The sequence below is a fragment of the Camelina sativa genome, chromosome 4 (genome assembly GCF_030686135.1).
Source record: "Camelina sativa cultivar CO46 ecotype springtype chromosome 4, ASM3068613v1".
Lineage (NCBI taxonomy): Eukaryota > Viridiplantae > Streptophyta > Magnoliopsida > Brassicales > Brassicaceae > Camelina > Camelina sativa.
This window is the reverse complement of record NC_141883.1, coordinates 24984159-25005806: the sequence shown is the minus strand read 5'-3', so window position 1 is coordinate 25005806 and position 21648 is coordinate 24984159. Positions and strand designations below refer to the sequence as shown.

The 21648-nt window shown below is 34.1% G+C and overlaps 4 protein-coding genes across 5 annotated transcripts; 3 read left to right on the top strand and 1 right to left on the bottom strand.

Moving 5' to 3' along the window:
- Positions 1 to 2145: 2145 nt before the first annotated feature.
- On the bottom strand, positions 2146 to 3796 carry LOC104784120 (uncharacterized). The gene is made up of 3 exons (XM_010509185.2): positions 3698 to 3796; positions 2445 to 3605; positions 2146 to 2331 (listed from the first exon to the last, which is right to left on the bottom strand). Exons 1-3 carry the CDS (start codon positions 3794 to 3796, stop codon positions 2146 to 2148), a joined length of 1446 nt encoding a protein of 481 aa, XP_010507487.2.
- A 2880-nt stretch (positions 3797 to 6676) lies between these two features.
- LOC104781603 (protein STRICTOSIDINE SYNTHASE-LIKE 10) lies at positions 6677 to 12691 on the top strand. Of its 2 annotated transcripts, XM_087510660.1 has the most exons (4): positions 6677 to 7005; positions 8899 to 9267; positions 11616 to 11879; positions 12029 to 12691. In XM_087510660.1, the coding sequence occupies exons 2-4, from the start codon at positions 8984 to 8986 to the stop codon at positions 12498 to 12500; spliced, it is 1020 nt and encodes a 339-aa protein (XP_087366786.1). In that variant the 5' UTR covers positions 6677 to 7005; positions 8899 to 8983; the 3' UTR covers positions 12501 to 12691. The 2 variants fall into 2 exon arrangements, with proteins under 2 accessions (XP_087366786.1, XP_019100376.1); XM_019244831.2 differs by lacking the exon at positions 6677 to 7005 and having other exon boundaries at positions 8479 to 9267.
- Positions 12692 to 14598: 1907 nt separating this feature from the next.
- On the top strand, positions 14599 to 16428 carry LOC104781601 (protein STRICTOSIDINE SYNTHASE-LIKE 9). Its single transcript, XM_010506316.3, has 3 exons — positions 14599 to 15065; positions 15268 to 15522; positions 15691 to 16428. The coding sequence occupies exons 1-3, from the start codon at positions 14779 to 14781 to the stop codon at positions 16262 to 16264; spliced, it is 1116 nt and encodes a 371-aa protein (XP_010504618.1). The 5' UTR covers positions 14599 to 14778; the 3' UTR covers positions 16265 to 16428.
- A 2810-nt stretch (positions 16429 to 19238) lies between these two features.
- LOC104781602 (protein STRICTOSIDINE SYNTHASE-LIKE 9-like) lies at positions 19239 to 21447 on the top strand. The gene is made up of 3 exons (XM_010506318.3): positions 19239 to 19733; positions 20328 to 20582; positions 20764 to 21447. Exons 1-3 carry the CDS (start codon positions 19450 to 19452, stop codon positions 21335 to 21337), a joined length of 1113 nt encoding a protein of 370 aa, XP_010504620.2. The 5' UTR covers positions 19239 to 19449; the 3' UTR covers positions 21338 to 21447.
- Positions 21448 to 21648: the final 201 nt, after the last annotated feature.

Here is a 21648-nt window from a genome sequence, read left to right as displayed (position 1 = left end):
AAAAATATCATTATTTCATCCGAAAACAACAAGTGAGAGATGGACAAACCTGATGTTTTTGGATGATAATTGATGTAGCCTTGCTTGAACCTTGACTGCTAAAGCCTTGAGAAAACCTCCATTCCAAGGACGAAGAGGTAAGGGGAGATAGGGTCACCTTGCCTTAGTCCTTTGGTATTGGTGAAGTAGCCACTCGAGTTCCCGTTCATGCAGACCGAGAAGGACGCTGTTGTGATGCATTCTGAGATCCAGCCTACAAATTTCTCAGGTATGTCCAATGCTCTCAGGGCCGCAAGGATAAACTTCTAATTTACCGAATCAAATGCTTTCCTAATATCCACCTTCAGCATTGCTCGCTCACCAATATTTGTCCTGTTATAGCCTTGAACAATTTCAGAACCTAGTAGGATATTTTCTGCAAGAATCCTACCCGGCATGAATGCAGTCTGCGACGGAGAGATGACATTGGGAATGAGCCATTTCAATCTGGAAGCAAGAAGATTGGATATGACTTTATACACCGTATTTAAGCATGAGATTGGCCTGAAGTCTATTATGATGGAAGCATTGGAGATTTTCGGTATGAGCACCAGGGTAGTGGCATTCCACTGCTTTAGGAGTCTCCCTGACTTAAAGAATTCGAGAACCGCATCTGGCACTTCGGGTCCGATGATATTCCAACAACCTGTGAAGAACTCTATTGAGTACCCGTCCGGCCCACTGGTTTTGTTATGGGGCAGAGAGAAGAAGGCTTCTTTTACCTCTTCCCTCGAGAAAGGCCTCTCCATGTGAGCTTTCTGAGCAAGCGAGCTTCGAAAAGGAAGGAGAAGCTCCATGTCACTCTGGACCATGCCAGCGGAGGAAACATCACCACCTAACAGGTCCGAGAAGAAAGCCACACAGTGCTCTCTGATGCCTTGCTGAGAATCAATTTTTACACCATCTGAATTAGACAGGTAGTGGATGTGATTCTTTTTTTTTCTGGTTGCAGCCATCCTATGGAAAAAAGCAGAGTTGCAATCTCCATCTTTAAACCAAGAGATGCTTGTTCTTTGCCTGTGGAATGATTCCTCTGCCTTCACCAAAGTACGCTATTTCTCTTCCGCTTCTAGCTCTTGAGTCGCATTGAAGACAGATGGATTCGCCAGATTTCGTCTCTGTAGAGAGAGAAGGAGGTCATGGGCTTCAGATACTCTTTTTTCAATACCTGAGTAGTTCTCCTTACTGAAGCTTCTGATCGTAGCTTTGGGTTTCTTAAGCTTGAGAGAGACTCTGAGCATCGCTGATCCAACTACATTATAGGAAAACCAACTGTCCGCCACAAGCGGAAGAAAGAATTGGTTTTGAAGGAGGAAGTTGAAGAACTGAAAAAGGACGTTTCTCTTTGATTGTACCAGTGTCCAAAGTAACTCCACATGATGCATGATCCGAGAAGCCTGGTTCTCCAAAAACGGCAAATGAAGCAGGGTAGACTGTAAACCAGTGGGAATTAACCAGAACTCTGTCCAGCTTCTTAGCAATTAATCTTGTCTTTGACTTGTTCCACCAAGTGAAAGTACTTCCTTTGAAAGTCATGTCAGATAGATCCGCTTCCAACAAGCAATCTCTGAAGTCTCTAGTTTTTGGGTCAACATTTAGAGTGGCAGGCGAAGAGTGTTCGTCTGGGTTGAGAGTTTGGTTGAAATCACCTAGAACAATCCATGGTTTGTTTAGCATAAGCTGGGAATTTGTAATCGAGACCAGTTCGGCCCAAAGCTCCTTTCTTTGTCCCTCATCATTTGAAGCATAGATGATAGAGACGATGATTTTATCTTTCGCCTCCGGCAACAGAACTTCAGACGTAACCATCTGTAAAGATTTTGATAACACCACCACCTGAACGCTAGGATCCCACATGATCCATATTTTCCCCAAATCCGAAAAGCCATAGTTTTCATCAAAACACCAGCCAGGTAGAAGATTATTTACAAATTTCTTCATCTTCTCCTGCTTGACATGAGTCTCAATAAGACCACCAAAAAGGGATTTAGTTCCCCTAATCCATTTTTTAAACCCGCTTCTATGGCTGTATATATTAAAAACGCGAACATTCCGACAAAAAAGGTTCGTACACATTACAAATTATGTGGTTTTGAGGCTCTTGCCTCACTGAACCTTACGTTTCCTCTTGGAGAGAGCAACTTGAAACTTCTCATCATACTCATCGCCACACGCTCCGCCACTATCTGAGGAGAAGGTATCTGACGAGTCTGCTTCAACTTCAGATACTGTACCATCGGAGGAGTGTGTATTAGTGACCTTGCTCTGAACCGATAAACCACTTGGCTCGCCCTTTTCCAACATATATGATGGAGGAGGTGGCGTCAACCCCCCTCCCCCCCATTATAAGTTGAAGCAGAGGAAGGTTGAACACTCTTTGAATGCTGAGGGACTCTCACATATACCATCTTCGCACCTTGACCAGGCAAAGGACTACCTTGATTTGGTTGAGGTTTGGGATGCTTCTTTTGTTGCCTACGTTTTGCATTTGGTTCCTTTAGCCTTGGACAAGATTCGGGGGAATGCGTAGTGGACTTGCAAGTAGGACAAGTTATTGGAGCTGATGAACAACGCTTGATAGTGTGCCCAATACCTTTGCAGTGAGAGCATACTGGTGGCATCCTTGGGCTAGATACCAGAACACGGGCTATTTCACCAGAAGCAAATTGAACATTGACTGCCTCGGGCAATGGCTTGCGGGGGTCAATGATGGTGAACACCCTAGCTACCTCAAGATTTGTTTTGTTTGCAGTGGATGGGTGTAAAAATTTCGGTTCTCCTACTAGCCCAGCTACATACTCGAGGCCTTCCTCGTTGAAGAATTGCAGAGGGACATTTTGTAGTTCTAGCCAAATGGGTGCAGAAGATAGCTCCGGCTTCTTAGGGATAACTCCAGGTTCCCATTTAGTTACAAACATAGTTTGCCCTTCAATCTGCCATAGTCGTTGAGCAATTACGTGATTTCTGGTGGAAGCATTTGGTATGCGAAAGAGGAAAGCGTTCCCATCTAGTTTTGAAACTGATATATCTTTGTAATGCTTACTCCAGATTCCGTTTACAATGTTGTGAAGGGTACCTTTAGATGGGGGGTCTGAGTAGAATTGCCCCAGCACAAAAAAATCCCATGACTTCCTGTTACTCTCTATTACTGAGTTTGGGATTTTAACGCAAACTTCCCCAGAAGGAAGAATATATGGTGTGCCTTTTTTCCGTAGCATCCTGGAGGGGGTTTTGACAAGACTGACCCATGAGTCATCGGTTGAGGTAGCGGCTTTCCCTTTGGTTTCTAGAGTCGGGTCCGATTTGGGTGCTTCTAGATTTGCTATCACTGGAGGAGTTGAAGGCGACACAACTCCTGTGGTGATTGGTGCGAGAGCGGGTGTGCCCATACTCTGCTTTTTACTTCCCACACGGTCTGGAACTACGTAGTCTGCCAGATCTGTGGAGGTAGGTGTAGCAATGGCCAAGTCTATCCTTTCTGCAATCGATTGGGCATATTCAGGGTCTTGGGGACCGTTTAGAGGTAGAATTACGGCTGAGCTGGTAGCCAGGAGAGGAGAAGGAGTCTATTCCGTCACCTGAGTCGGAGAAGAAACAGAGAGAGGGGGAGGCGATCTGGGGGGAGAAGTCGAAGCAAGCGAGGGCGGAGCATTCTTACGCTTCTTCTTTTGCTTCCCCATGAGAAGGGGAGGGCCTGAACGAGGAGGAAGAGGGTTCCGGCGCCCAAATTGACGCCGGCGAAGAAAAGAGAACGCATTCACCTTTTCGCCCTTTTTCTCTTATTTTGACTACTTTTTCACCCTGTTTCACCCTTTCTGCAGTTGATTGGGAAGAAATTAGTGTTGTTTCCTATGAAAATACCAACTAAGTAAGTCAAATAATGGATTTCAAAATAAAATAATACTTTGAAACACAAATTATCCATGTTTCTTCTCTTCTAGTTTGACTATTGCTTTTTTTTTCTCACAAGGAGTTTGGTGTAGATAAAATATGCGTTAAAGACGTTTGGCCTTTGTAATGATAACAAATAATATATTACGCGAATCATGCTTATGCACGTAAAATATATCTTCCCCATGTAACCGACTAATTCAATTTTGGTTTTTTTTTATGCACCAGACAAAAAAAAAGCAAATCCTGGTTTATTCTTTGAAAAATCGAAGCAAAAGGTTGGCTCGACCAAAAGTGTTTACTTTGTTGAATCCTAACGTCAACAGGAGCACAGACTAATTAATTTTCGCACTCACGTTTGCGTTGGAGAATTCGGTTGTTTACTCATATTTCTTTTTCAAGCTAGCAGCCTCTTTCAATAATGCATTTTAAATAAAATAGTAATACTTTCAAACACAAATTATCCATATTTCTCTGAGGAGGAGTTGGTGTGGATTAAAATAGGAGTTTTAAACGTCTGGCCTAGTGGTGGGCATTCGGGTATCGGTTCGGGTTCGGTTCGGGTAATTTGAGTTTTGGATAATTCGGGTTTATAATTTATAGAATCATATAAGTATTATGAAAATTTTGGTTCGGGTTTGGTTCGTATTTTTTCGGGTTCGGGTCAGTTCGGGTATTTTTTTGGAATACCGAAATATATCTGATATGTTTTGGGTTTGGTTCAGTATAAGTATTTTTTACCCATTTAGAACCAAAATACCCATATATAACTAAAATACCCTATATATAAATTGAATAACTATATCAAATTTCATGAAGTTATAACTAAAAAAATCATATCAAAACAACTAAACCAATTCTATATACAGTCTAAAGAATCAATCGATGAACTAAAGTACCAAACACTCGTGGTGAATGCATCAAACTCTCGTGGTTAACTATATATACAATATAAGTGTCAATTGATGAACTAAATATACTAAGCAATGGGATTTACCTTTGGATGAGTCTTTAAAGTCTCTGAAAGAGGAGATTCAGGAGAAAGCGAAGTAATTTAAAGAATCCAGATTCAAATTGTGTATTAGGGTTATAGAATTTACAAAGAAAAACAAATCTTCCGCAGATGTAGCCATATAGGTAGTGGACAGTGGAGACGAACTGATAAATAAAATTCTTTTTCTTTTTCAATGCAATCTCAACTGATAAACATACATAAAGATTACATATGTGAAATGATAAACAACATAGGTTCGAATATATATGGGTACTAATTGGGTATCGGTTCAGATCAGGTAATACCCGATACCTAAAAGTATTTACAATTAAAATCCAACTAATATATTGGGGAAGATCCATACCCGATCCGAATTGGAATTTTTCGGTTCGATTCCAATACGGATATTTCGGGTCGGGTATTTTGCACAGGCCTAGTCTGGCCTTTGTGATTATAAGTTTATAACAAATCAAATATTGCGCGAATCATGCTTATGTACGTAAAATATATTTTCCTCATATTCTTTCACGTTTAGATAAGTTTCAGTTATAAAACTAACATCATTCGCCTTCGTCAAATTTCAGAAAACGCTATCTTCCACAATCCAACTGATGGATGCAAAGTTGATTAGATATCTTAACGTCTTCATCATGAATGTAGGTTAAGACAAAATCCAATTTCGTAAATTAAATTTTCTATTGCAGAAAGAACTATTTGTTGTCGACATTCATAAAACGTCCATTGCTCCTTAATCGTGTATATTGCATATAGTTTTTGTATATAGATTGCATGAAGTTAAATCTGTTTAAATAATTGTTAGCAATATGAAATATATTCAAATAAGCTATAATAAAAGATTAACAACGTCGTAACATAAACACGTTTTTCTTGCCATAGTAGTTAAATGATCTGCCGTCAAAAAAAAAAGAAAAAAAAAAGTAATACTCGTAGGTCGTGGTTAGAAGTGGACAGATCTATGACTTATTTGGTCGAAAATAAATTAGTCATGTGAAGTGTATCTACACTTTGATGTCATGTGGGGTTTAACTTCAATTTTAAAAAGACAGATAACGAATCCATTTAATTTAAACATATAGGCTATAGCCGGCTTCATTTTATGTCGGGTCCGGGAAGGCAGACGAACTTTCTAACTCATATTTGCGATAGAGAGGTGGACACATCTCTGACTTATGTGGTCCAAAATGAAGTCATGTGAAATGCAACTACACTTTAATATCATGTCGGGTTTGACTTCGAATTTTAATTAGTTGGCAACGAATCCATTTAATTAACCATATAGGGTCTAGCCGGCTTCAATTTTGGTCGGGTCCGGGAAGACAGTTGAAACTTTCGCACTCATAATTGTGTTAGAGAATTCACTTTAGTCTCTTTCAAAGAGTCTATATAAGAATAATACATTTCAACTAATAATAATACTACTTTCAAACACAATTTATATCCATGTTTCTCTTTTAATTTGTCTCTCATTTTTTTCTGATGAGAACTTTGTCTAGATAAACATGCATATCGTTAAATCACATATTATTTATTGTAATGATAACAAATATACTCGCCATTTTCCTTCACGTTTCGATAAATATCAATGAATAAAGTCACATCGTTCGCCTTCGTTAAATCAACGCTTTTTTTTCTTTTGGATCCATGCATCCACAAAACAAGTGAGAAAAATATATAAATTCACATTTTTTGGATCTTATATAATTACTTCACCTGTATTTGAGCTACAACATTTAATGTAAGTTACATACGTCTCAGTCAACAACATCTTTGAAAAAAATGCCGCTTAATCAGAAAGTTCCGACTTGGTTCGCGGTTCCGGATGTGTAGGTCGTCTTGTCCATGATCTCATATCGGACCTTTCATGCGCCGGAAATTTTAGGGGGCACCAAAAATGTATTGACAATGGCTAAGACCATACCAATTCCTGTTGATGGACCAGAGAGCATTGAGTTTGATCCACAAGGAGAAGGTCCTTATGCTGCGGTCATGGACGGCCGTATTCTCAAGTGGTGCTGCGGTGATCACGTCTGGTTTAAGTTTGCCTACACATCTCCTCACAGGTTTTTTTTTCCTTTCTTTTTTTACTTTATTTATTTATTTATTTATTTATTACAACGTGTTATAGTTATATACGTTTGAGTTATCAATATCATGTACTTTTATTTGCATTATTGCTGGGACCATGAAATATAATTCCACTTTTGACTTAGTCTAATATACAACACATGCATAACTAAAGTATCAAATAAGTAGCAAAAAAAAAGTATCAAATAAGTTAAGAAAAAGAGTACCAAATTAGTTGAGGTAAATTACCCAAGATGTCTCGGTTCCCACTCTTGTGTTGTTAAAACCCTCCTTTTAAGCCACACACACACACACACATACACAAAAGAGTTGGTCGGAAGTGAGTGATCGCGTTGTATTTTATGTGTTTTGAATATATTATTACATGTTTATATATTTGTAAATCAGTGCTTGTTTTACATGCGAGAACACTGATTTACAATATATCCGTTGCTAATTGAAAACATATCATGTTATCATGGTTTATTTACGTTGATCTGATACAAAATGAGATCAGATTTAACCGTATGTATTGCACACTATCTGCTATACATACATAATTTTTCGCCTTTTATCTGCTATATATGATGGTAATTTAAGTTGTTGTATTGAAACAGTCATTATGCATTTTGAGTATAATTATTAGCGTGTTCCTTCAGAGAAATCCGTTTTTAAAAACAGAAAAAGTCAAAAAACAGATTATAAAGCAAAAGCTGTAGAGGAGCCTTTTTTGGAAAAAAAAACAAGCCGAGTTTAACTCCATAATTTGGGCTGTAGAGTGAATGCAGTTTCATCAGTTGAATAGAGTGGTTTCTTGCCTCGGAAGCTCATAACAATATTGGAGTTTTCAGAAATTAATTTAGCCATCAAGTGATTGAAATTAATTATGTTTTGAAAAAGATTTTGGACTAGAAATTGGAGTGGGAGACCGTATCAGAAGAGCCTTTAATTTTCTTTGCACAATCAGTGACCTCAGGTCACGGGTTCCAATATTCCTATGTAGTATATATGTACCTTCTGGACATCTTTTTAATTTTGGCTTCATGGTATTTAATTTTGGTACCGCTTGTTGGTTGTATGTCCTCATTTTTTGCCTGCTTTTTTTGGTACTTTACAAATTTTCCATCTAATTCCTAATCTTGTTCATATTGGCTTAGTTAAACCAAGATTGAAGTGAAAAAAACTCTTAAACATCTCATATGTTTTACCAGACGACAACATTTTTTTAAAGTTGTAGAGAAGAATTGTCCTATGTCATAGTATCGCCTCGACATTTTTTTTTGGGGGGGGCAAAGTCCTCTATTTAACTAAAAAAAACATAACATTATGCCATGTTCTTTTATTAAAAAACAAAACAAAAATCTATATTTTGAAAACTTTTCATAGGATAAACAACTATACAATATCCTTGTAATGCATTAATTGCTTCTATAACATGTACAAAACATGATTCTTTACGGTGCTAAAATGTCGTATTTTTTTTTGTTTTGGCATGTTTCTTTTTACATACTTACATGTTCTTTCACCATTATTTAGAAGATTTTTCAATTTTTTTACCTTTAGCTGACGTATTTATAGAACGTTATTATATATATATCTCCTAGTAAGAATTAGCATAATATATATATATATATATATAATACATGCACGGTATTATGGTAGTAAGATAAAAAAGAGATTCGTGGACGTAACATATTTTGTTCTCTTTCTGTTTGAAGTTTCAACATACTAGTTTTCAACGTCGGTCCCAAACGAATAGAAATTTTCAATACTGAAACATACTAGTCCCATTCCCTTTCATATACACCTGTATTTCATGTACAACTGCTTTCAACGATCTCTATATATACTCCGCCTTGAGACTTTTTTTTTTCTTCTATATATTACAGGTTTCACCTAACAAATTAAAATATTAACGTCACACACGTTGCAGCGATTTTTTCTTGTATTTTTGACACTGAGTCCATTACAACGATGCTCGTTACAGTATTCTTAACAGTGGTTGTAACAATTCTCACAATCCTTGTCTCGACTTCTCAAACCGGTTATGGTATTTTCGTACCCCCTAAAATGCCTGGTTCGCGTGATGTTTTCCCGTTGGTCAAAGTGGTTAACTTAACCGGAGCCTCCGGTCCGGAGAGTATAGCTTTCAATCCAGCAGGGGAAGGTCCGTACGTTGGTGTCGCCGACGGTCGAGTATTGAAATGGCGCGGTAAATCACTTGGATGGACAGATTTCGCTTACACATCGGCTAATAGGTACATTTTCAAAATTTAAAAATTTGACAACTTTCGATGAGTGATTCTGAATTTAGCCCTAGAATTTGGTTTATGGTGGAAGTGAAGTGATGTCAAAATTGTTGTCTTTCTGTATGAATTGATGAGAGGTAACATAACCTTAGGATTTAGTGATATGTGTATATGTTTCAGCATGTTTGTAAGGAAAAAGATGTGCAGCTTATATAAACAATACTCTCTCTCTCACTCAAAGATTGATGTTTGAGGGATTTCACACAAATTAAGAAATAATAATTATTAATTTTAAATACAATATTGTTTTCTTACTAAAAAAGTATTATATATTTATAAACCAATGACTATTCAGGATTTCAAATTTTCTTAATGATCACTTTTTAAAGTTTACAAAAATTTAATATTAATTAACTAAAAGTGGTAAAACATCAATCTTTAAGAGACAGAGGGAGTAGTATATGAGTACAACGTAAGTCTAGAAATATATAACCAACTACAAAAACTAAATGCATTATATGCCCATATATATTAATTATATTGAGCAATATATATATATATATATATATATATATATATATATATGTTGTTTTTTCTAATATATATTAGATAAACAAAAATAGTTATTAAAAATTCTAAACAAATATAAAAACAGAAGTGTACAAGTCAAAATGTGATAACATATGTTATTGAATAATATATTTAAAGCGTAACTATTGAATGTTTCATATACTGCCAATTTTTTGATAATGATATCACATATTAGATAAACAAATTAAAATAGAATAGAAAACAAAATCTTCCAAAAAAATAGTAATTTCAATTAAAAGAAAATCGTAAAACATTTGTAAAGATATGTTGTAGATGTTTTGTTCGTAATTTTATGTATTAACTAGATTAATACCCGTGCCAGAGCACAGGTTGAAATTCATTTTATTTACATTGTAATTTTTTTTATAAAATATAATTTATGTGATTATTTTTAAAAGTTTTTTTGGATAAAATATTATGTAATAAAATGAATTTCATGAAAAAGACACTTATTCTGTGGATGTAACTTTATAAAATATTATGTAATAAAATGGCATTTCGTGGACATAACTTTATAAAATATTATGTAATAAATATGATGACTTGAAAAAGACACTTATTTTGTAAGTTTTATATTGTTAATGATTCTAGATAAGTACCCGTGCTATAACAATGGTTAAAATTTATTTTATACAAAATTTTGTATATTTTCTATTTTAAAATAAAATTTTAATATGTTGTATTAGTTTATGTAAGTGAAGTTATTTCAACAATGTATATTCTACCTCATGACTTGAATGTCATTATAACACATAATTTTGTGAATTTGGTATTTAAAAAGCGAATTATTATATTATGAGTAATTTAATATATTGTTATACTTTTTGTTTTATTATACTTGGTTTTTTAAAATTCTTTCATATTATAGTGACATATTATTGACATTGCTATAACAAACCAATTTAGAGTATTTATAGTTTCTAACTTGAATATCAAGTTTCAGTATTTTAAAAATATTTTATTATATTATATAAAATTATAAAATTCAACAAAAAAGTATGAAATTGAATTTAAATATTCAAATTTTGACCTGTTACTCAGTAAATTTTTTAATTAAATAGATATTATTTTTAATGAATAATATTAATAAAAATTGAATATTTTATAGATTGAATCATTTATATTTGTTTTTAAAAATTCAACTTATGGTATATCCGGAAATAAAACTATTTTTAATTATAATAAATAATATGAGAATTTATTTGTTTCACAAAATAGACTCATATATAAAAATGAGAGGTGAAATATAATAATAATTAACAAATTAATATGTTAAATTAGATATGAAAGGATTTTATTTGATAAATAATTTAATAAAGAAAATTAATATGGTAAGTTAGATGATATCAAATGATTCTTTAGAATATTCTCTTTAAGATTTTTGGAAACAGTAAATCCAGACTATACAAATAATATAAAACTTAATCTATAACCTATTTGTAACTAACTTATTAAAATTATATAGTCTACAAAACAATGTTGTGTACTTCCGTTTTATTATATAGGGAATCTTTTCTAACATGTAAGTAAACGTGAGGATTTAAAAAAGTATTTCATGGCATTTCATAAAGTTAAATACATAACAACAGTTTTACATAAAACAATTCCTTTTAAATATATAGTAAATACATTTTCATAGGTGATTTTATTTATTTTCTAAAAAAACTATTTTATTTTCCAAAAATATATAGTAAATACCAATACATTTTCATAACACTTTGTTAGATTAGTACTCATCTGTTACAACTTGTGAAAATGGTTACTAGGCAGATGTGTGTTCACCCTTTTGCACCAGAGTTGGAGCATGTGTGTGGAAGGCCATTAGGATTGCGGTTCCATAAGAAAACCGGCGATCTCTACATAGCGGATGCTTACTTTGGCCTTCTTATTGTTGGTCCTGCTGGTGGTTTAGCCAAACCTTTGGTTACAGAAGCTGAGGGACAGCCGTTTCGTTTCACTAATGATTTGGACATTGATGAGCATGATGATGTGATTTACTTCACAGATGCTAGTTCCAAATTCCAGAGATGGTAACATGAAGTAGAAGCAACCTAAAAGTTTCATCTTTCTTATTATCCATGTTTTCAAAAGTGTGAAATTTCTTACATTGATGCATGAATCTTGGTTTATTTTTTCTCTTAGTGATGATGATTTAACTCCAAAGTGTTGTCATGATCAGGGAATACTTCAGTTCTTTTTTAAACGTTGATAAAACTGGAAGGTTTATCAAGTATGATATATCAAGCAAGAAAGCGACGGTCTTATTACGTGACATTTCATTTGCTAACGGCGTTGCACTAAGCAAAGACCGGTCTTTCGTATTGGTAGACGAAACAACCAATTGCAAAGTCCTAAGGCTTTGGCTCTCTGGTCCAAAAGCAGGAATTCAAGATGTGTTTGCTGTGCTTCCGGGTTATCCTGACAACATCAGAAGAAACTTGAATGGAGAATTTTGGGTCGCTTTAAACTCGTTGTTATATGAAAGAAGACCTTATACTAAAGCCGTGAAGCTGAGTGCATCAGGAGAAGTTTTGATGGTACTTGAGGATAAGGGAAAGAGATTAAGGTATATAAGTGATGTGGAAGAGAAAGATGGCAAGCTTTGGATTGGTTCTAGTGTCATGCCATTTGTTGGTGTTTATGATTTGTAGTTTTGTACATTGCTCAGACCTAATTGTCTTTGCATTGTTATAAGTTTAAATGTATATCACACTGTCACAACTATTATATGCACGTTAACTCTCGTTGTTGTTTGGTTTTTATGTCCATGTGAAGTTTTAAAAAGTGCATGTATTGATTGTTATTTTGAAGTTTTAGAAAGTGTATATATGTTTTTGGCAAAGATAATCTACCAAAACTCGTGGGTGGCTATGTCAGAAACTGAAAAATGAAGTCACGTGAAAAAACTATTTTTAGACATTGATGTCATGTGAGACTTGACTATGATTTTAATTACTTTTCCTCGGAAAACTTTTTAAAAAACTTAAATACATAAAAATTACCAGGTATATATTTTTTTTAAATAGAGAAAAAGTAGAGTAGAATCTAGAAAGAAAAAAAGTTTAGAATTCAAGAAATTAAATTTCTAGCGACTTTAGGAACAACTACTACGATTATATTTACACACAGTTTTACCATAATTCATTGTATTTTACTATTTTAAAAACTTTTGAATAGGTTTGATTAGGTCTGGGCACTAATACACGTTACCCATATTCAACCGTTATTCGGCTCATACCCGTCCCGAAAAAAGGGTACCAGCAGGTTTAAGGTTGAGTGAATGATATTATAATTATATTATCCGTGAATAAGAGACGAGTATAGGGTATTAGTTTAGTTTTCAATACCCGTCTCGTTGCTCGTCCTTTTACCCGTTTTGTTACCCGACCCGTTAATACATTTTAATATTTTATATTATTATTATTTATTATTAATTTATAAATATATTATAGAGTTAAAGTTAAGCCTAAGTTCAACTTAGCCTAAGGGAAATGAAATATACGACGCCTAACTGAATTATATATTACTTTTATTTTAAAGTTTGTAATTTTATATTTTTTGGAACTATATGTTGTATACATTTATGAATTTTTTCTTTTTCGAATCTCGGAATATGAAATTATTATTGCGATTAGTGACAATTTTTTTTACCGGGTACTTGTTTTTCCAGGTAAAAGTAAAGGGTCAGTTATTTTAAAGGTTAACTATTTTTAACAGATACCCGTTATTTAAGGATCAAGTACGAGTAATTTTTTTTATTACCCGTTAGGATCGGATAAAGGATATGAAAAAATTCAAGAATACTCGTTCTATGCCTGGCCCTAGTTTTGATGGTCCTTCCTCCTCCTATTTTTTTGCTAATGGCTTTATTTAAACTAAATATAAGCCTCCAAAATATGTTTTAGATAAGAATGAAATTTGAAAAATTAACAAATTTCTTAAATAATATTTAAGTATGTGATATTTTTGACTAACTTTTTGAGTGTGAATTAAATTTAAATTCATATTAATATAATATTAAAATAAGATTTTAATTTACAGATACTAAGGTACATACGTTGATACCGGTAGTACAAATTACAACTCAACATTAAAAAATTGACAAGTTTCTTTGGTAATATATAAGTGTCTATGGAAATCCCTACTCTTAAGTTAGTTGTCGGATATGAGTTAGATCTACATTAATTAGTAGTATTAGAATTGATGAAATTTTTATATATGTTTTTTTTTTTATAAAATAACAAACAACCTTAGATTTAAAATTTTGGTTTACTCCTTCAAAACAAGAAGAGAAAAGTTGACTCCTTTGTTATTACCACTTACCAGCCTCAAATTGTGGTTAATTATCCTAATTAAACTCTGAGAAGTCAACAAACTCGAGCCACCTCGTTTCCGGTTCGTCCCGAAAAGATTAAATTAATAGTCAAATATGAATTTTCGCACTCATTTGCGTTGGAGAATCCGCTTGTTGTTTACTCATGTCTCTGTTTCAAAGAGCCTATAAAAATACCAACTAGGAAGTAAAATAATACTTTCGATTCAAACACATTTGATTATTATTTTTTCCCAACGAGGAGTTGGTGTGGATATTAAAATATCGTTACAGACGTTTTGGCCTTTGTAATGATAACAAATAAAATATTGCGCGAATCATGCTTATGCACGTTTAGTAAATCTTTCCCGTGATTTTTTTTCAAGTTTCGATAAATTTTCAATTATAAAACTAACATAGTTCGCCTTCGTTGAATCAACGCATGGATTTTTTCACAGCATTAATTAACTCTATATAAGACAACTGGTCCTTCAAGCGACTATGCATCCACACAACAATAACTCAATTAAGAAAAATCTAAACTCATTTTTTTTTTTTTATAACCTTGGGTGATACATTCGTCTCTATCAACAACATATTTTGTTCGGGGGAAAAAGATGCCCATTAATGATCAGAAAGGTTCGACTTGGTTCGTTGTTCCGGCTGTGCTGGCCGTCTTGTCCATAATCTCGTATCGGACCATAATTATGGCGGGAGATGTAGAGGGGGCAAAAAATATATTGGGAGCGGCTAAGACCATTCCAGTTCCTGCTGTTGGACCAGAGAGCATTGAGTTTGACCCACAAGGAGAAGGTCCTTATGCTGCCGTAGTGGACGGCCGTATTCTCAAGTGGCGCGGCGATGATCTCGGCTGGGTTGAGTTTGCCTACACATCTCCTCACAGGTTTTTTTTCTATCAAACAATGTTGTTTATTAGAACACACTGACACCTAATTTATCTTTCAAAAAAACCGACATTAGATGAGGAAATTACCCTAGAGGTCAAAAAAATATGATAGTAATAAGTTGAGGAGAGATGTAGTCTTTTCCGAAAAATCGAATAAGTAGATTAACTAAGAATTAATTTATAACCTTGTTGTATGAAGAGGGAACTGCTCAACACAAAAAGTAGTGCCTAGTTGTGGAAGGCCATTGGGACTTACTTTTGAGAAGAAAACCGGAGATTTGTACATTTGCGATGGTTACTTGGGGCTCATGAAGGTTGGACCACAGGGAGGCCTGGCCGAGTTACTTGTTGATGAAGCCGAAGGTCGTAAAATTATGTTTGCCAACCAAGGGGATATGGACGAAGAGGATGATGTCTTCTACTTCAATGATAGTAGTGACAAGTATCATTTCAGGTATTGTATGCTTTATACATATATTTAGGATCCGAGAGTATTTACGAAAAAGACTCATAAACTTCGAGATTTGTTTGCTTCCGCCAAAATTAATTAGTGTTTTTGTGATTTTTTATGGATTGAAATGTCAAGTTTATTCAAATACTTTATGTGATGTTGGTCTGCCAGGGACGTATTTTTGGAGGGTGTCAGACTTGAGCCGTCAGGAAGAGTGATCAGTTACAATAAGAAGACGAAAGAGGTCAAAGTTGTAATGGACAATCTTCGTTGTAACAACGGTTTGGCTCTGAACAAAGACCGGTCTTTCCTAATTACATGTGAGTCTGCCACGAGTCTTGTCCATAGATACTGGATCAAAGGTCCCAAAGCCGGGACTCGTGATATCTTTACGAAGGTCCCGGGTTACCCCGACAACATCCGGCTGACACCTACAGGAGACTTTTGGATTGGTATACACTGTAAAAAAAACCTAATCGGTCCATTTATTGTGAGGAATCCATGGGTCGGGAAATTAGTTGAAAAGATAGTAAGTTTGAAGTACGTGATTGGTTTTATCAACGGATTTAAGCCGCATGGGGTTGCCGTGAAAATATCCGGAGAGACGGGAGAGGTACTTGAGGTACTTGAAGACAAAGAAGGAAAGACGATGAAGTATGTTAGCGAGGCTTATGAGAGAGATGATGGAAAGTTATGGTTTGGGTCCGTTTACTGGCCAGCCGTTTGGGTTCTTGATCGCAAATGAGTCATCATGTTGCATTTACCATAAATGTTTTGAATTTTAATAAACACTCGAATTAACTTACTACAGTAAAACCTCTATAAATTAATAAGGTGGGGAGCGCGAAATTTTATTAATTTATGAAAGTTTTAATTTATCGATAAAATAATAAAATATTAATTTATGAAGTGATTTTTTTATTTTTATATTTTTGAATATATTTTATTAAAAATAAGATACTTTTGTTATAATTCATACTTTTATAAAGTTTTCTTAATTTATATTTTTGGCTATCGTAATATAATAGATGTCAATAGTTTACTAGATTATCCAGGTGAAAATTATAATTGTGTAGAAGTTCAGAGTTTTTTAGAATAAATCGATGTTACTATCCTTCATGATGAAATCTAAGAAGATATTGCGGTATCTTTAGAACCAATTATATGTAACGAAACAACTATCGCGTCTAGAACGCTCCACAATTTTTTTGATGCAATTTGAGAAAAAAATACAAAAGTTTTTTTATGCAATGAGAAAGATTATTATTAATTTATAATATTTATGAGACCATATTTTTACGTAAGATTTCAAAAAGTATTATCTTATTATTTTATCGAATTGTGTCATTTTTTACACCGGCCCAATTCGGGAATGGAAAAATTTATTAATTTTAATAGAGTATTAATTTAAAGAGTATTAATTTATAGAGGTTTTACTGTATTACACTACAAAATATTTATCTTTAAAATATAATAATTTATTATTACAAGGTTGAAAATTTCTGATCAAAATTAAAATATTCTATTATGAATTTATGATAAAACCATCATATAATACATACATGAATCATACGAAGCTTTTCTAAAACGTTGAAGTCTTTAAATCGTTTGTTTGTTGTATTCTTCAATCATCAGACTTATAAACATAATGGGCCAACATTTGTAAAGAACTCACCAAATTCACGCGGGACTGATATAAGCAAATAATGGAGCATCATTTTGATTTTAGGGAGATTTGTTTCACCAAACGTATCGAATAGTTCTTTCACCCGGGACTTAAATATGTATAAGCAAACAATGGAGGATGGAGCATAGCTTGATTTTTTGAAGATTTGTTTCACCACACATATCGAATAGGCGAATAACTATCTTTAGATGTAAATAAATGGTCCTACAAATATATTGAAATAATGGGTGGAGCTTGTTGACTTGTACTTTTAATTAGGATAATCTCAATTTGAGTCTGGTATAATAAAGGACCCAACTTTTCTCTTCGACTTTTTAAAGAGTAACCAAGGTTGAAATCGGTTATTTGTTGTTTAAAAAATAATAATATTATAATACAATGATTTTAAAAAAAAAACCCATGGTATTATTACTCAGGTCCTACCATTTTTTTTTTGACAATCAACTCAGGTCCTACCATTTATGAAAATGGTTTTAGGCAAATGTGTGTTCGCTCATATTAGGAAAATGGTCTTAGCCAACAATAAGAAAGCCAAAGTAAACATCCGCTATGTTTAAATGTGTATCACATGTCAAAACTAAGTGTACGTTAACTCTGTCTTTGTTGTTTGTTTGTGTACGTTAACTCCGTCTACTTTTAAGTTCTAAAAGGTGTCTTTAGTGTTTGTTATTGTAAAGGTTTTATGACCTATCAAAGGCTCATCTTCACAGTTAATCCCTGCGTTTCAAAATATATAATGTTTTAACTAAAGCACGCAGATTAAAAAGTCTTTACTTTTAAAGAGTTCAACCAATCAGAAACAATACTGCATAATATAAAATACTAAACTAATCTAAAAGTTGTATAGAAAATTGAAAACATCTTATATTATAAAACAAAAAACTTCTCAAAAACATTTTATATTTTGAAACGGAGGGTGTATAACGTAATCATATGGTGATAGGTGACATCGTATAAGGTGTCAAATGATCTGATCTAATCTAGAATGTCAGAAACACTGTACTTAATTGGTTATATGTTTTTGACAAATATAATTTACCAATTTACATAAAAATATCTTTCTTTTTTTTTATAAAAATATCTTATTACATCCACATAAATATGTTTTATTTTGTTTTAAACACTTTGTTTTTTGTGAAAAGGCTAATTCAGATCTAGTGGTTGATTAAAAAGATTATGTTTCTAGATCAAATATGAAACTCGATTTTCAGAAAACGCTATCTTCGAACATATGGATGCAAAGTTGGAAAAATATTTTAACGTCTTCATCATCATAATGTATTGTGATTGTAGGTGCAGACAAATCCAACTTTCTAAAAGTTTCATTTTTATTGCATATAGTTAAATCTGTTTTATTTGACCAAAAAAAAAATCAATTTTGCAATATGAAAGGGTTCAAATATGCTATGATAAAGATTAACATAGAAAATTAAACACGTTTGCCTCGCCATAGTAGTTAAATCTGCCGTGTGACAAAAAAAAAGTAATACTCGCGGTTCGTGTGAACACATCAGTGACTTATATAATATAGCCGAAAATAAAGTCGAGTTAAATGCCATACGGAGTTTGACTTCAAATTAATTTTAATTAGTCGGCAACAAGTTCATTTAATTCAAATATATATTCCTACTAGTATATAGTAAACTCTGCTTTGGTAACCGGAAAAATAGGTTATATCCGGCTTCAACTTTGGTTGGGTCCGGGAAGACGGTTGAATGTTCGCACTCATAATTGCGTTAGAGAATTCGCTTTTTACTCATGTTGGCTCTTTTTTAACTTGTCCGTCATGTTTTTCTGATGAGAAGTTGGTCTAAATAAAATATCGTTAAATCACCTATTTTCCTTATAAAAAAAAACATATAGTTAATTGTAATGATAATAATAAAAAATACTGCAAAACGTATGTACGTGCGTACATCTGTTTTTTTTGTGTATTGGTTTTGCGTGCGCGTAACATCTTCCCGTCATTTTCGTGTACTCGTAATTCCGATAATTTCAATTAATAAACTGACCTCGCCACCTTCGTTGACGCATGGTTTGTTTTTCCCACTGCATGTACTCTTTATTAGACAAGTGGCGCTTAAAACGAAATGGTGAGACGTGTGTATACCTACGAATCCCCCAACATTAAGAAAAATATAAACTCACATTTTTTTTGGATTTTATATAATTACTTCACCTGTATTTGAGCTACAAAATTTATTTAAGTGTTTAGTTACATACTATTTTGATCCGGGGAAATAATGCCGCTTAATCAAAAAGTTCCGACTTGGTTCGTTGTTCCGGCTGTGCTGGCCGTCTTGTCCTTAATCTTGTATCGGATCACAATTGTGCCGGGAGATATAGAGGGCGCCAAAAATATATTGGCATTGGCTAAGACCATTCCAACTCCTGTTGTTGGACCTGAGAGCATTGAGTTTGACCCACAAGGAGAAGGTCCTTATGCTGCCATGGTGGACGGCCGTATTCTCAAGTGGCTCGGCGATGATCTCGGCTGGGTTGAGTTTGCATACACATCTCCTCGCAGGTTTTTTTTTTAAATACTTTTTTTTTAGTATATGTATATACCAAGTAAGTGAAAAACAAAAAAAAGAGGATAAAAAAGTACCAAATTAGGTGAGGAAATTTTACCCAAGATGTCTCGGCTTCCACTCGTGTGTTGTGTCTAAATCCTCTATTGTAAGCAGTAAGCACACACAAAAAAATCTAGTTATATGGATCAGCTTGAGTTTTATCTATAGTAGATCACTAACTAGATCTAAACTCGGTGAATCAGCTTGAGTCTTATAACTAGATTTTTAAGGTTTCTGATCAAAATATATTTGTGCAAAAATTCCTTGGATCTGTCTGAATATTTTATAGTTTATATCGTTCTTTCTTTTTTTCCATATTTTCATAAAAGTAACTTAGAAAAATAATTCCCTTTATCTTATGAGTATTTTGGAAACTCGATCAAACTCATAAGGCTACAGATTTGTGTCAAGCTGTCAGCCTAGTCTTAGCTAGCGGCTTGGTAACAGGTCACCTGACAAAAATATATATTTTCATCACGTAGGCTTCTCTGAAAAATCATATAACCCTATAACTAATATACTTTTAATATAACCTTTCTTGTATGAAGAGGGAACTGTTCAAGATATGACGTGGTGCCTACTTGTGGAAGGCCATTGGGACTTACTTTTGAGAAGAAAACGGGAGATTTGTACATCTGCGATGGTTACTTGGGGCTCATGAAGGTTGGACCACAGGGAGGCCTGGCCGAGTTACTTGTTGATGAAGCCGAAGGTCGTAAAATTATGTTTGCCAACCAAGGGGATATGGACGAAGAGGATGATGTCTTCTACTTCAATGATAGTAGTGACAAGTATCATTTCAGGTATTGTATGCTTTATACATATATTTAGGATCCGAGAGTATTTACGAAAAAGACTCATAAACTTCGAGATTTGTTTGCTTCCGCAAAAATTAGTGTTTGAAACAACACAAAACTTCATGTGAATTTTTTTTGGATTGAATGAAAGTTTCTTCAAAAACTTTATGTGATGTTTGTGTGATAGGGACGTATTTTTGGAGGGTGTCAGTGGTGACCCATCAGGAAGAGTGATCAGATACGATAAGAAGACGAAAGAGGCCAAAGTTGTCATGGACAATCTTCGTTGTAACAACGGTTTGGCTCTAAACAAAGACCGGTCTTTCCTAATTACATGTGAGTCTGCCACGAGTCTTGTCCACAGATACTGGATCAAAGGTCCCAAGGCCGGGACTCGTGATATCTTTACGAAAGTCCCGGGTTATCCCGACAACATCCGGTTGACATCAACGGGAGACTTTTGGATTGGTATACATTGCAAAAAGAACTTAATAGGGAAACTGATTTTGAGATACAAATGGCTTGGAAAATTGGTTGAAAAGACAGTAAGTCTGAAGTACGTGATTGGTTTTATCAACGGATTTAAGCCGCATGGGGTTGCCGTGAAAATATCCGGAGAGACGGGAGAAGTTCTTGAGGTACTTGAAGACAAAGAAGGAAAGACAATGAAGTATGTAAGCGAGGCTTATGAGAGAGATGATGGAAAGTTATGGTTTGGGTCTGTTTACTGGCCAGCCATATGGGTTCTTGATCGCAAATGAGTGATCATGTTGTATTTTACTTGTGAGTTTTGAATTTTAATAAATGTGTATATATTTTAAATCAACACTTGTTTAAGGGAGAAAATAAATTTGGATAATTCTTTTCAATATTTTTTTGAATATTTGGTATTATTAATTAACACGTGGTAATAATAATGATTCGGCGGTTTAAACAAACCTTGTACTACCTTGGTCCCAAACGAATTGAACGTTTCAACACTAAAATGGTACTATAGTCCCATCCGCTTTCTATTTGTTGCACTACGGCTCTTGTTCTTTCATTATTCGACAACTGGCATTTCAAGGACAAA

Coding starts and splice junctions, on each gene's coding strand:
- LOC104781601 (XM_010506316.3), top strand. CDS start 14,779: ATGCCCATTAATGATCAGAAAGGTTCGACTTGGTTCGTTGTTCCGGCT. Junction 15,066..15,267: donor GCCTACACATCTCCTCACAG/GTTTTTTTTCTA, acceptor TGTTGTATGAAG/AGGGAACTGCTCAACACAAA. Junction 15,523..15,690: donor AGTGACAAGTATCATTTCAG/GTATTGTATGCT, acceptor TTGGTCTGCCAG/GGACGTATTTTTGGAGGGTG.
- LOC104781603 (XM_087510660.1), top strand. CDS start 8,984: ATGCTCGTTACAGTATTCTTAACAGTGGTTGTAACAATTCTCACAATC. Junction 9,268..11,615: donor GCTTACACATCGGCTAATAG/GTACATTTTCAA, acceptor AATGGTTACTAG/GCAGATGTGTGTTCACCCTT. Junction 11,880..12,028: donor AGTTCCAAATTCCAGAGATG/GTAACATGAAGT, acceptor TGTCATGATCAG/GGAATACTTCAGTTCTTTTT.
- LOC104781602 (XM_010506318.3), top strand. CDS start 19,450: ATGCCGCTTAATCAAAAAGTTCCGACTTGGTTCGTTGTTCCGGCTGTG. Junction 19,734..20,327: donor GCATACACATCTCCTCGCAG/GTTTTTTTTTTA, acceptor TCTTGTATGAAG/AGGGAACTGTTCAAGATATG. Junction 20,583..20,763: donor AGTGACAAGTATCATTTCAG/GTATTGTATGCT, acceptor TTTGTGTGATAG/GGACGTATTTTTGGAGGGTG.
- LOC104784120 (XM_010509185.2), bottom strand. CDS start 3,796: ATGCGTTCTCTTTTCTTCGCCGGCGTCAATTTGGGCGCCGGAACCCTC. Junction 3,606..3,697: donor GGGGAAGCAAAAGAAGAAGC/GTAAGAATGCTC, acceptor GTGACGGAATAG/ACTCCTTCTCCTCTCCTGGC. Junction 2,332..2,444: donor CTGGTCAAGGTGCGAAGATG/GTATATGTGAGA, acceptor ATGTTGGAAAAG/GGCGAGCCAAGTGGTTTATC.